Raw genomic sequence first — 15,121 nt, forward strand, 5'->3', positions numbered from 1 at the left:
ATAACCAATTACATAACATTATCCTTGAATTGGTTAATGTTTATGTTTAGGATTAATATTGTAAATTCAATGGATGTTCAAACCCAAAGAAATTAGAGGACTTTGGAGAGGAAAAAGACATGCCAAATCAAGCCCTCCAACAAGCCCAAAATCAATGAGAAAAGGGAAACTTACTCAAATTCCAAAGGGCAAACTAAATAAATCTCACTAGTTTAGGTCCTGATTACTAAGACTCCTAATAATTTCAAATATTATTTTTTCTACCATATTTCATGCTTAGGATACATGAGTTTTAATTCACGAGATACATGTATCTGCCAAATGGACAATTAATTCTGAAAATCTGAATTAATCAAATCCCTTAATATAAAGCAAAAATAAAGGAGTGTATCTATGTTTAATTAATTTCATTTTATTACTCTTAAAATAATAAATTCATTGACTTGATGTATCTATTATCAATATAAGATGTATCCAACAAACTAAACACTTAGATACATGAGTATCATACAAGTACATTCATATGTATCATAGAAATATCTATTAATTTTGTTACATGTGTCTAGTATTAATTTCATGTATCTTTTATATGTATCTAGTATTAATTTGACATATCAAGTATCAATTTCATACATTATATTCAAAACATGTATCTCGAATACATAGTAAGCATATACATATAATTATGTGTATTTAAATATGAAATGTAACTGAAACACACAAATTTAGGAATAAATCACGACGGTAGATCAATATTTGTCTTATCATTAATAAAAAAAAATGTAAAAATACTCAAAAAATTTCCTTTTTTTAAGCATCTGAACATTTTTCTCATAGATACATATAATTTTAACTCAGATACACAAACTCTTAATTAACTAGATACATGTATACCTGATGTGTATCCAACATTGTTGCACTTGATGTGTACTTAATGGTGTATTTGTTATGTTAATTAAAGTTTGGCGTAATTCTTTCATCTTGAATTGGGTCGTTTCTATACTTAGATCTATTCTCGATTTGAATGTTGACGGATAAATAGTCAGTCCCTGCAATGAAAAATTCATGAGTGGAAATAAACAAATAAAAGTCGTTTGATTTAGTATAATATTGTCAATGTGTAGTACCTTTAACAAGAATCATCCGATTTTAGGAATGGTCAGTCATTAAAGTGTTTGAGAAACAACAAAGTCAAAATATATAAAACCTTATTTGAAAAACTTTTTAAAATTGAACTTCAGAATACTATGAACTTTAACTCAGATACAAAATCAAGATACATGAGAATAATAGAACAATAGAAACAAACCTATATGTATAATGTTGATTTGAACATGCAAACATGTATTGACATGATGAATGAAGAAAGAGGGAGAAGATGAAGGAAGATGTAGTCGAGTTTTTTTTTTTACTTATTAATGAACAATTAATTACGGAGTTTAAATTTAAGATAATTATTCAATATTATATTTAAGGAATTCGTGTATTTAATTAAATCTTTTAAAATATATGATATAAATATTAAAAGTGATAGTGTGTAATTATTTTAAACTAGAGGTAAATATAGTATATATGGTTGTAATGTATGTGTAGTTACGTAGTTTTTCCAATTCCAAACACAAGGAAACCCTTCAAAACATCCCTAAACCTAAATTAGGTTTTCAACTTTCTTTTTTCCACTTTCAAATACTTCATCCGTTCATTTTCACTTATCACTGTTTGATTTGACACATTCATTAAGAAAACAATTTTTCGATATAGATATTTTACCACACTATCTCTACTAGTTAATAGTTTAGTAATTAGTATTGGGTCTTGATAAATGATATGGAGAATAGTATTTAAAATTAGGGGTAAAATATGGGGAAAAAATAATAATTTTTTCTTGATATGTCAAAAGTAATAGGTAAAAATGAAAATATATTTTAAGAATAAAAGACAAGTAAAAGTGAACGGAGGGAGTAGATATTTTGGAATATACTTCATATGTTCCTATTTATGTGTCATCATTTTAGATTTTACGTCTCTTAAGAAATCGGGTAAATATGGCATTGTATCCTTATTTAGTGATATCTTGAAGTTAAGTTTTCAATAAATGAATATAAATTAATTTATTTGATTAATTAAATTTTCCTATGTTGCTCAAATTCATAGTTTCAAGGCTAATTGTTGACACCCAATTTTGACCTAACATTTTCAAAATTCTTACCTTTTAAATTTTATTTATTTAATAATTCAAAATATTTTTTTATAATTTTAAATAAATTTATCGATAACTATCCTTATTTATCAAATTTTCAAAATTTTCTTTTATCAGTTAGTTTTAAAATTGCATTTTTTCATGTTATTAGTTACGTTCATTATATTTTTTTAATATTTAATTTATTTATTACATTTATTAATATTCATTTTAATATTTTGTATAGTTTAAAAATTCATTCAAATACGAATATTTTATTTAACCAACAATTTTGGGTCATAATCTCAAGCCCACAATTTGAGGCCATTATAAAATTATTTCCTATATAAATTTTGATTAAATTAAAAAATAAAAGGGATGGTGAAAAATATTTAGGTTAGGATGAACTTTTTCTAAAGGGAAAGAACCCTAATCTTTCTCTCCTCATGTATGCTCTCATAGCCGCCACCCAAAACCCCACTCGTTTCTTTTACCTTTTCCAGCGTAAAACCGCCGGAAAACACCACAGCAGCCACCAGACCTCCCTCGTCCTCTTCTCTTCTCCCTCGAACTAGTGGCTCCGGCGAACATCGATTTTGAGCTCCAAAACCAGAAACGGCTCCAGCGAATCGGAGATCTAAGCTCTGAGCTCGCGAACCAACCCCAGACCCAGCGAACAACATTAACCCAGTTCCAGACACGGCCAGTCCTTTTCCCTCTTTCCCCTTTACAATTTTGGTTTATTTTGTAGGTATTCCGTCCAGCTCTTTCTCACTTTCTTTTCAGGCGTGGCTTCATCGCCGGCGAAGAGCAACACAACAATGTCGCTGCCGCTCCAAGCTCTGGCGAACAACAAACCAACAACTCCACTTTAGGCGGAGGTTTAAACTCCAATGATACTATATACTTTTCTTGTAAGTAAGTTTTCATTTGGAATTCATCTTCTCCATTGTGTGCTTCACTGATGTACTATTTAAGTTTTTATTGTTCCTCTGTTTTGTTCCTTTACTTACTGGTAGTTGCAATTATTAATGTCTTTGTTTTTATAGTTTTGATTTGAAATATCGGTTGAGTTGTTGATATATATATATATGTGGTTATCTTATTTATTTATTTATTTATTTTCCCCTTTGTTCATGACTTTGGGTTTGTTTTTTACTTTTATCTTTGCTAATTTTGTTCATGTGTGATTATTTTTGGGTTTATTAAATTGGCTGCTCTAAGAAATTACAGGAATCATGTTACTACATTAACATTATTTAATTATTATTATTTTTGTTATGTTGTTAACAGCTTGGTGGTTGTTATTATTATTATTATTATTATTATTATTATTATTTATTTATACTATCATGTGTTAAATCTAGAGACTAGTTTGATTTACTTTTTTTATAATAATTTATGTACTTCGGTGGTGTCATTGTTTCATTATTGCAATTGCTTTTCTATCTTTTTTATTTTGGACTGTTCTTATTACATTTCTTGTTTTAAAATAAATAAATTAGTTCAGTAAATGCTATGTTTATATGTTTGTGGCTGATTTTATTATCTCTTTTTATATTTCTCTTTGTCTAAATTGTTGTTTGCTTCTAATCAAGCTATTGGAAATTATTCTGTCATTATACTTCTTTCGATATTTCTTTATTTTATATTATTGTTATTTTTCTATATCATGCTTCTCTTTACATTTTTTTCTTTGTTTCAGCATTTTTGGTGGTTTCATATGTTTTATATTTGTTAACCGTTGCTAGTTAAAATTGATCAATGGGAAAATCTCTTCGTCGGTTTTGGCGGCTTCCCCATTGTTAAAAGACGGAAATTTAGTTTAAGTTTATATATTTTGTATGTTAAAATGGCCGATAAAGAAATTACCGTCGATTTCCAAAGTCTCCCATGTTAATAAGACGAATTTTTTTATTTTAAAAGTTATTATTTGAGTTATTCATATGTATTTATAACTAACACTTTTACTAAGTGTCTTTACAGGTACCCAGTTGAAGCTATTCGAACGGAGTTGGAATTATAATTTTTATTTATTATTGTGTATATTATTGACGCCGACGCCAGACAAACCTAGGTCGTTTCTTATTATTGTTTATTTTATTATTTCTGTAAATTATTTGTTTATTATACTTGTATATTTGTTTTTATCTCCTCCTCAATTTGAAAAAATGAATTTAGTTGGGATCCACAATTGTGGATTTCGAAGGATGCCTAACACCTTCCCTTCGGAATGACTTGAACCCCTTACCTAGAATCTAATGGTTTTGTAGACATTTTAAATTGATTTTCTAGTCTTTCCTAAAATTAGTTGGCGACTCCTTTAAAATTCCTTCATTCTTAAAATTCTTTTGAAATTGATTTAATTGATTATTTTTTGAGTCGCCGTAACCTTTCTCTTTATTTGAATAAAGTAGGGTTGTAAACACTAATAACTCTCAAGAGTAAATTACGAAGAATAATATCATTTATGAATGAATCTAAATGATTAAGATAACAAATACTTATTCAAAGAAGATTCTTCATTTGCTTTCACCATTGTCCATCATTATTAGGGTGCTTGTGGTTCGGTTTAGATCGGTTATTGGTTAAAATCAAAATCAAACTAATCTAATTGGTTTTTTAAGTTTCTAAAACCAAATCAAACCAAATGAAAAAAATAACCATCGATTTGGTTATTGTCGGTTTGGTTCGGTTTGTTTCAGTTTTTCTGATTTTTTTTATTTGAAAGTAATAATTTTTGTGAGGACATATGTATTTCGATAGACACAAACACCTACTATATGAACAATTCATATGAAAACTATTGTTGGTTCAATTAAAAAATACTAGAGTTATTATTACACGAACAAAGTGATTCAAGTAAGAGAAAGTGTGACTATTTTATGTGAGGTAAGACATGTAAAAACTAAAGTAATGGATTTAGAAGGACTTGGACTTAGGATTGTAATAGTTGAGCTAAAATCTAAGTGTTAGACTTGAAAAAATGGTAAAATTAGACTTAATTAAAATTTAACAAAATATTTTTATTTTATTTATGAATAATATTAATAATTATAAAATTTATATATCTAATTTATTGGTTTGGTTTGGTTTGGTTTGGTTATTTTTGTGGTTGTTTTTTAGTAAAACCAAAACCAAACCAAATAGAATCGATTTTCAAAATTTAAAATCAAACCTAATCAAACCAAACCAAATATCAATTTAATTTGAATTGTGATTTAATTTGATTTTTTAACCATAACCATGACCAACCCTAATCATTATCAATTACTTTTCACAACTTATACTATTGAGGGTCGTTTTGGATATTTTAGAAAAAAAACATAATATATAAATAAACATTAAAATTGGTAGTAACTAGCAAGTAAACATTATAGTTTTGAGTATGGACGTTAGACAGTTCAACTCGTCTGGAACACTCTAACTTACAAAATGATTATCCTGGCACCTTCAATATTTATGTGTCACGTCAAAGTTCAGGTGCACGCTTAAAATTAAAGTGTTTTTGAAAATCAAATTTGAGTGTTTGTTGATGTATTATGTATTCGAAAATATATACAATATAATTCAACTCATTTCTTGCCACTGATCTAAATTTTAAGATAAGGGTATTTATTGTCTCATTCAAAATGCCAAAGTCAAATTAACAGTGGGAAAAGCGAAATGTCTTTTGGCATTTGGTAGGTGAAAGCTGAAGACTTAGTCGTTGAATAGTGCATCCACAGCTTTGAGTAAGAAATTAACACTACTTGTGAGTTGTGAGAAAGAGGGCAGATTGATGTCTCCAGACAAAGATCATCTCCTTGAAGCTTTGCAGCAGTTTATAGATCAATGGAATTCAGACATGCCAGAAACTTCAAAGGAGCGAATCAGGTTTCTTAAAAGGGATTTCGAATTCCTGCATATTTTCCTCACCTTCACAGATTTATCAGACATGCCAGATGTCACATACAAAGTTCAAGCTCTGTTTCAAGATGCTGTCGAAGACCTCAAAAAAGTCAACAAGATCCATCACATTGATCGGGTTACCTCTCGTATACAAGAAAAGATTCGGATCACTAAGTTGGAAATCAGAGATATTAATTTAGTATTATCCAATAAAGACGGTAATGATACCCCCAAATTTGTCATTGAATTCATTGATACTGTCATTAAGAATTTGGCTGATTTTGTTGAACTGGGAGTTATCTTTAAGGAGTTGAAGTTACTCAGAAATTTTGTCTGCTTTGTTTCGGGCAGATCCATGGAGCCGAAATGCCTACATTCTTTCTTGACTCATGTTTTACTTGTGGTTGGTCGCGCAGCAATGATTGTATGGTTGTATTGGAATTTTCCAAGCAATAACAGCAAAAATCAAGAAATGAATGATCTGTTTTGTGATCTTCTGAATATGAAGGTTAAACCCATTCAGTCAGGCATTCGTAAGATCTATATTGATGTCCTGCAAGCTGTAACGCATCCGATTATACAAATTGAGAATGCAGCTGATTGTATAGCTGGCTTTATGGAGACTCTCCAACACAACTTGAAAGAGCTACCAACACCTAGTCGGATGGACGTTGTGTTGACAGATCAAATACTAGTCCTTGAGGAGATGTTTGACCTCTTACTTGACAAGCTCAGGTGTCTGTCTGTACAAGTTTTCGAATTTCACCTTCAAGATATTGATACTGTGGTGGTTGATTCCGGACTTCTTGTTTACTCGTTATATGAAGATGTGTCATTGGAGGAAAAGACTTCTAAATTGGAAGATACCATTGAGCGCATCAAGACATTGATCTACCACATCATTCGAAAGGAGTTCCAATCTAGTTTGCCAACGATTCATGGAATAGGCTATGTTGATTTCCTCTTAAGCAATCTGGAGAAGTTCCATGACCTTTATTCAGATCCGCGTGCTGATTTCACGGCTCAACTTCGAGTGATTCAAACAGAACTGGAGAGCTTACAACCTTTTATCAGATCTGTTGCATTAGAGAGACACAACAAATACAGCAAGCTTGAGCGTTCTGTGGCACTACTGATTGGCAAAGTATATGAGGTAGAATACATCGTTAATGCTTGTATTAGTAATAAAGAGGTAGAACATATCGTTGATGCTTGTATAAGTAATAAAGTTCCTAACTGGTGTCTCATGCCTTGGCTCTTGGACCTCATAAAAGAGATTGGAGCAGAGATCCAAAGTCTTGCGGATGACTCAGTGTCACATGGTACTATCGATACTGACACTTCTTGTACGCCATCCAGATTAGCAAGGACTCAAAGCATTGAGGATGAAATTGTAGATTTTGATGATGAAATTGTAGGCTTTGAGGATGAAATTAGAAAAATAAGAGAGCAACTAATAAGAGGATCCGATGAGCGAGACATTATCTCAATCGTTGGCATGTCTGGAGCAGGAAAGACAGCCTTGGCCAACAGACTCTATTCTGATGAATCGGTTGTCGCTCGCTTTGATATCCGTGCACGATGTTATGTGTCTTCAGTATATTCAAGGAGGAAACTGTTACTGTCTATTCTGAAGTTGCTACGTGTGAATAATAATGTGACCACTCCTCTTAGTGAAAAGACTAGTGGTGAATTAGCAGATGTGCTTCGCAGAATTCTCCTTAGAAGAAGATATCTTATTCTCATTGATGATGTACCGAATGATAAAGTGTGGGAAGATTTAAAACCTACCTTCTGTGATGACAAGAATGGAAGTAGAATTCTTCTAACAACGCAATACTATAATGTTGCCAACGATGCTAGATTAAATACTGAACCCCTCCGTCTTCGCAGGCTTAATGATGGTGAAAGTTGGACATTACTAAAAAAGAAAGTATTTGGTGAAGGAGACTGCTTTGATGCACTTGAAAAAGTTGGGCGAAAGATAGTTCAAAAGTGTGAAGGGTTGCCTCTTGCAATTGTTTGTGTAGCCTCTATACTCGCGAGGAAGGAGAGGACAGAACAATGTTGGAAGCAAGTGGTCAGGAGTTTAGGTACTGAAATTCCCTATTACCCGAAGATCATTATAGAACAAATTTATCAGAACTTGCCGTATCATTTAAAGTCCTGCTTTCTTTACTTTGGAATGTTTTCAGATGAGGAAGAAATTAACATTTCAAAGTTAACACTGTTGTGGATTGGAGAAGGATTTGTAAAAGATGATGAACACCGGACTTTGGAAGATATAGCAGAAGGTTATTTGAAGAATCTTGTTGAAAGTAATCTAGTGATGCTTGCTAAGAGGAGTTGTGGTGGTAGGGTCAAAGTATGTCCCATTCATGATTCCTTGTTTCAGTTCTGCAAGGAAAGAGCGCATACGGAGAATCTTATACAAAGGATACAGAGGTAATAGACCAATTTAATGGTACTTTGTTCAATCAATAAAGTAGAGAAATGATTTTTGAAAATTAATCTTACTATTGTACAATTTTCCTTAATCTAGGTCCGAAGGAGACGCTTACTTTCCCAATCAACTTGGTCAACGCCGATTGGCATTCTATGCTGAAGTTGGTGATCTAGTAGAATGGAGATCGTCTTGCTCACTTGTTAGCTCTGTGTTGTTCAGGAAAGCTAACACAAATGAATCCTCTTCCATTACTAAAGCTAAAGCCTCCAAAATGTTTCATGATTTTCGGTTTCTAAAGGTATTGGATTTGGAGTTCACTGTGATTGATTCTTTCCCAACTGACATGATCTACTTGAGATATCTTGCTGCACAAACTTCTCACGGGTCAATTACATCATCCTTTGACAAGTTGTGGAACCTTGAAACTTTGATTGTCAATGGAATGAGAGGGCATTTGTCAGTGCCGCCTACAATTTGGAAGATGGTTAAATTGAGACATCTGCACATTTCCCCCACCTTTACTGCAGAGCAATTGCCTGAAGACTCATCAGAACTTAATGATTTGGTAACTTTTTCTACTCCATATTTTTCTTGTGTAGAGGATGCGGAATTGATGCTGCGGAAAACGCCTAATATTCGAGAATTGAAATGCAAATTTGAGGGTTTGAGCAGTGGTCAATTTCCTGTGTTGGATTTTCCAACACAGCTTGAGGTGCTAGACATTTTTGGTGATGAACATGTAGAATCCCTACCATATCTTGTACGCATTTCTGCGTCGAATCTCAAAAAATTGAAAGTATCCTATTATATACTGGGCTCTCAACATTTATCAAACATTTCTCAGCTTCAGAACCTTGAAGAACTCGAACTGAATTTTGTTGAATTTGAGGGTGAAAAATGGGAAGTGATGAGTGACGAGTTCGCTGAACTCAAAGTTTTGAAAATAGTGAACTGCTCCAGTTTTAGAGAATGGACTGTCTACGATGATGCATTTTCTAACCTTGAACACATGGTTCTGCGTTGTTGTCAATTACCTGTGGAAATCCCTCCTTGGTTCGCAGAAATTGATTCTCTAAAGTACATTGAGGTAGATAATTGCAATGGATCTGTTGTCGACTCAGCCAGGAGTATCCAAAACACAAAAGATGAAGATTATGATGTTGATTTAGAGCTCGTCATCAAGAATCATAATTCAGGTACACTATTAAGAAAATACCACATTTAGTCTCACTCTTAAACTATGTTCAATGCATTTTCATAGCTTTAAGAAGTTGCTAAATTTTGTTCAATGCATTTTCATTCCTATAAAAGTTGCCTCTTATTAACGTCTAAGTATTACTTTTGTTTGACACCTTGTTTAAAGATTTTCATTTATCAAAGATAAAAGTTGTTAAAACAGAGGGGAACCTTAGAGTAATTGATAAAGTTGTTGCCATGTGATTAGGAGGTCACAGGTTCTAGCCTGTTTTTTAAAAAATAACATTGAAATAGAAGTACCATCAAATAAAATAGAAGATTACTTGTAACAATGAAAGGTGGATAAACTACTCATCAAAGCCTAGTCCTTACCAATATAAACAATTAACTAGGAAATTCCTCCTGCTATATATTCTTTGGTTAAGGCAAAGCAAGAATTAATATATTGGTTCTAATGACTACATCCACAAATTGTTGGTTTTGCAGATGAATGATGTTACTGGAAGGTTACTGGAAGCTGTGGGGACATAAGGTTCTATCTAGTATTTCGGACACAACAATTATCTTAATTGGTTAACCAGACGCGTCGATCAGTCTCCATCAAGTGGCTCCATGGCTCGGAGCGTGTGCACTGTACATGCTAAGCATTGAGAGAGTTTGAGTATTTTCAGTTCACTCATATAGGGGTGCTTTTATGATTTTGCTGTAAGTTATTACATTTAACCTCTTCAGGTGAATGATTTCACTCATTCCCCTTGTGTTCTTTTATGAACTAACTAAATTCTGTTATGTTATTGAGCTGAAATTCTGTTCCTTCGAGCATACCTTTATCAAAACCATTTCCCCGACCAATCGCTAGTTTATATTCTCAACCTGGAAACCCATTCATCTTATGCATTAATCATGTGTTGGTCATAATTGCATTAAAGAAGCTATCCTGAATTGCATTGAACTGATGAGAAAGTCAAATGATTTGAAGGTTCTGATCTGTTACGAATTCTTAGCTTGTTTGAAGGATTTGGATCAAAAGTTTTTCTTACTGGTGCTGATTTGATGTATGTGTTCAATTCCTTTGTAACAAATCCCTTGAGCATACGCTGACTCTTCGACATCAGCTCAGAATCTGTTGAGGAGCTCAGATAGTTATATAACTGCAGCTTTTTCTTCAATTTCGCCTCGTACCACCTATATCTGTTGATTCTGGTATTTGCAAAGCATATAAAGAGTATGTGTGTTGGTTATATAAAATCACGAAATTCTGTTGATCGAAGAAAATAGCCTGAAATGTTGACCTACTTATATGTTTAAAATCCGCAAACACAAAGTACCACTGCCACAGTAGAAGCTTTTAGTTACAACTCCTACCTCAGCTTTAGTTTCCTCTGTTCATCATTTCTGATGAAACTCAGTGTTTTCCAGAAGCTTGTCGGTCCTAAGCCCACATAAAGGTGGAAGGTTGTCAAGGGTCAATCAGAAACAACCTCTCTATCCTATAAAGGTAGGGGTAAGACTGTAAGACTCTACATCACTACATCTTACCTTCCACAGGCCCCACATGTGAGATTACACTCGATTTTTTGTTGTTGTTTTTACTGGAAAGGATGGGGATCAACTACTCTACTGTACCTTTATTGACTGGTCTAATGAAACAATTTGTTTATTTTTTGCATCTTTTGCATTTGTATTTAGAGTTTTGACAGATCTTTATGGAAATTTAGCAAAATATATAGCACAAAAGGGTTCTAGGGGCATGTAAAAAACTATGTCGCTCGGACTCTTCAAAGATACTGCCCCACCCACCCGTGTCGAATTCTCCAAAAGTGTGCTGCTTCTGGATGATCTGACACGCAACCAGTGACATTTTTATAGCTCTGGCCGATACTAAGTTGAACATCAGTTTTGTAAATATTTATAGTAACTACTAGTAAACATCTTGGTTTATTACTTTTTTCATAATATTCTAATCAATTTTCTTGTCAAAACTGTAGTTTTTCCTTGTGGAAAATCTTCTAGTTAACCAGATTTGTTACTAAACTTACATCTATGTTGATTGCAGAAATTGAATATCTTTTCTGACCAGAGATCTTACTTCTTTATTGATGTACCCTTTTGATGATACAACTTACTGAGTTTTTATCTTTGATCAGATTACTTTTCTTTATCACAAATCCCAAGATGTAATTCTTTTACAAAATATGTCCAAGCATTCCTGGTTAGAATCAATGATTTGGCGAGACGAGTATGGGGACAATGGTGCAGGGCCCAGTTTAGTGTCTTTGCCAGTGTACCAATAGTTTGTTAGCTTTAAAATGCACACACAAAAAGAAGCAAGTGTGCTTTGGTTGCCAAAAATACTCGATTGATGTGGGTGACACACAATTAATCTCCAATTTAAACCATGAGTGGTAACGGTTCATATGGAACTTAATTCACAAGAGAGATTGTTGGATATATGTGAACAAAGTCTCACATAAAAGTAGATGTGAAAAAAGAAGTTACTTATAAGATGTTGGATACTCTAAATGGTGCGAGGCCTTTTGGAGAAATTAAACCGTACGGACTTGATTCAGAGTGAATAGTATCAGACCATGTTAAGAGTATTTTTGGACTGGCTTAGACCAACAAGTCTAGAGGTGAGAATTAGGATGATTGAAAGTATAAAAGGAGGTAGACCTAAATTTTCATACGAAAGAAAGTTGCCTCGAAAGACCTACGATCTTTTGAAATCTACAAAAAACTTAAGAGCATGTTGGTGGCACTTACATTTATACAGCTTCCAGTTACCATAGTTGGTAACAGGGCTTGCTGAACCAACATCCATTCTCTTGAGCATTCTAATACTTGATACTCTGATTCCTCTGTTTCAATTTGTTTATCTGGTTCTGACTTCACACGAAGTTTAAGAAAGTGAAGAAAACTTATGAATCGTGTGGTCTTAAACTGAAAATATGTAAAAACATACCAAAATGTTCTTTAATTTTATTGTCTTAAACATGTCACGTGGAAAGTTGAAACTAAAAGAGTTACCAAAAAAGGAAAGCAAAACAAACAAATTGAAACGGAGGAAGTATATGAATTGTAGCAAACTGTTCTTTTCTCATGTGAAAGTACAAAGCCTATTCTAAATTTCTTGTTAGGAGAAAACAAGAATCACATCTTTAACAAGGAACTTTAGCAACAAATATCATACATCTTGTGCAAAACTTAAGCAATAATGAATTCAAACTGATAAAAGTATCAAAGTTTTAAAGGTAAACAAAAAATATCAAAGCAAATTGAAGAGATTATAAAGAGACATTCACTTGTATTGTACTATTGAAACTTCTCTTGTGTTCATGTTAACACACACCAGTGCTAATAAGCCTTGAATGCAATTGAAAGAAAACTTCTCTCATAACTCTTTGTTTATATACAGAATGTCCTGTTAAGAAAACCTTCAAGACCTATTGTGGATTGGATCTGATCCTTTTCGTACTTTTCGTTTACTTGAGCCATTTGGATCAAATGTCTTACTTACTGGTGCTGATTTCATGCCAGTGTTCAACTCCTCCTCTGTAACTAATCCTTTAAGCATACGCCTACTTGTCGATAACCTCAGCTCATTTTGTTGTTGTGAATGTGAACAAACTACTAAGAGACCTATACATATAAGAAGAAATACAAATGTCTTGTTACTAATGAAAACCATTTTTTTCTGAGAAACAGGAAGAAAGTTTCAAATATTTGGAGTCCTGTTACTATGATCTATTATTGTGTATGTGTGTATATATATATAGTGACTGATGTTGTTTTATATTGAAAGGATTTTGGGGGTCCCAGAATCTGTAGATGAGTTTTTAGATTCACCCCAATCATGAATATTGCAGCTAAAGTAGAAAATTAAGGCTGTTATAAAAGAATCCAACTAGGATGAATAAAGGGTACTTCTTGGAACAACATCCTAGAGAAGCTAAGCATCTTTTTCACTTGTTATTTGTAGGACATATAGATGAGACATCGAAACTCGTTTTCATTGTGTCTCGTGGATACCTGATGTTGACGTGGATACACAAGTTTTCAAGGTGTCTAGATGGTCATTTTTTTAGTTGGAGTGTTCAACTGACACGACACAGTAGATAAGAGTTGAGGTGTATACATCCTTAAAGTTGAAGTGTTTAGTTGTCAGTTGATGTCAAGTTAAGGTGTTTATCTATGTATCGTTACTTCTGCATTGATCTTAGAATCAAGGACTAATGTTTGCCAGCTGGACTTGCAGCTGACATGTCATATAAATTTTCAAGGTGTCTAGATAGTCATTTTGTTAGTTGAAATGTTCAACCGACATAGTGAAGACGATTTGAGTTGTCTAGCTATGCATCCTTAAAGTTGGAGTGTTTAGTTGTCAGTTGATGTCAAGTTAAGTTGTTTATCTATATATCGTTACTTTTGCATTGATCTTAGAATCAAGGACTAATGTTTGCCACATCATCTTTATTACACGCCCAGGGTATAGCTCAATGATCACTAAAGTACGCTAAGAATCATGACATCTAATTTCAAATTCAAACAGAAACAAAAATACTAGTAAGTATCCATAAAATTAGTCGAGGTACACTGTAAACTGATTCGTACGCCATAATTATCCAAAAACATGTGAAACTAAGTACTTGCTTAAAATGGCTATTGTTTGTTAATCAAACCTTACTTAGTTAGTAAGGAAGAAAAATCTTTTTGGTAAGCAGCCAAAACTATAAGACTGGTAAAAGGGTAAGTAGTCATAAAGCAAAATGTGATTAAAAAAAAAAAGGGGAGGATATGTGGGGAATAGAACATCACTTCCTAAAAACAACTAAACATTATACTTTATGTTATTAAGAAATATCACTTTAGAATTCCAAGCCCTTTTCCCAATGCAAAAACTAAAAATACCAGTCTTGGTTTCTTGTGCCAAATCTGTTTCTTTATGCTTTTCCTTTTTAGTCTTTATATTTTTAGTTTAATTTCTTCTATTCAGATAAACCAATTCTAGTGTCACTTTCTCTTAAAATTTGAAATTGGTTTTGTTTTTCTCGTTAAACCAGGAAGACCAACTTTTTCTTTATATTGCTTTGATTTTATTTTGTATAAAATAAAGATAATTATAAAAAATTGCGAGTATCATATCTCTTTTAATTATCAGTTGTTTCCTTTTCCTGCTTAAACTATCATTATCTATATATTAGAGCATATCTAGTTGAGTAGATGGTGATAGTTCAGAAAGAAAAAGGGAACAAGTGATAGTCGGTCTAATCAGCTTTGATGTGTATTTTAATATATAGATAGTGATAGTTCAGATAGGAAAAAAGAACATCTAATAGTTAGTGTGTGAAACTCGGAAAAAAGTGATAATTCAGATTTGTTTTCGACAGTATAAAATATTAGTAAATCTC

General features: G+C 32.7%; 1 protein-coding gene across 2 annotated transcripts; it reads left to right on the forward strand.

The window, feature by feature from the left end:
* The first annotated feature begins 5,882 nt into the window (after positions 1-5,882).
* On the forward strand, positions 5,883-10,526 carry LOC125869127 (putative late blight resistance protein homolog R1B-12). 2 transcript variants are annotated; one of them, XM_049549686.1, is made up of 4 exons: positions 5,883-8,163; positions 8,266-8,515; positions 8,613-9,712; positions 10,200-10,526. In XM_049549686.1, the coding sequence occupies exons 1-4, from the start codon at positions 5,961-5,963 to the stop codon at positions 10,205-10,207; spliced, it is 3,561 nt and encodes a 1,186-aa protein (XP_049405643.1). In that variant the 5' UTR covers positions 5,883-5,960; the 3' UTR covers positions 10,208-10,526. The 2 variants fall into 2 exon arrangements, with proteins under 2 accessions (XP_049405643.1, XP_049405642.1); XM_049549685.1 differs by having other exon boundaries at positions 5,884-8,515.
* The last annotated feature ends 4,595 nt before the right edge of the window (positions 10,527-15,121 follow it).

This window comes from Solanum stenotomum, chromosome 6 (genome assembly GCF_019186545.1).
Source record: "Solanum stenotomum isolate F172 chromosome 6, ASM1918654v1, whole genome shotgun sequence".
NCBI classification, from domain to species: domain Eukaryota; kingdom Viridiplantae; phylum Streptophyta; class Magnoliopsida; order Solanales; family Solanaceae; genus Solanum; species Solanum stenotomum.

Excerpts from the sequence above, each read along its gene's own strand:
- LOC125869127 (XM_049549685.1), top strand. The coding sequence starts at position 5,961 with ATGTCTCCAGACAAAGATCATCTCCTTGAAGCTTTGCAGCAGTTTATA. Across the intron at positions 8,516-8,612 it reads CTTATACAAAGGATACAGAG|GTCCGAAGGAGACGCTTACT; the intron begins GTAATAGACCAA and ends TCCTTAATCTAG.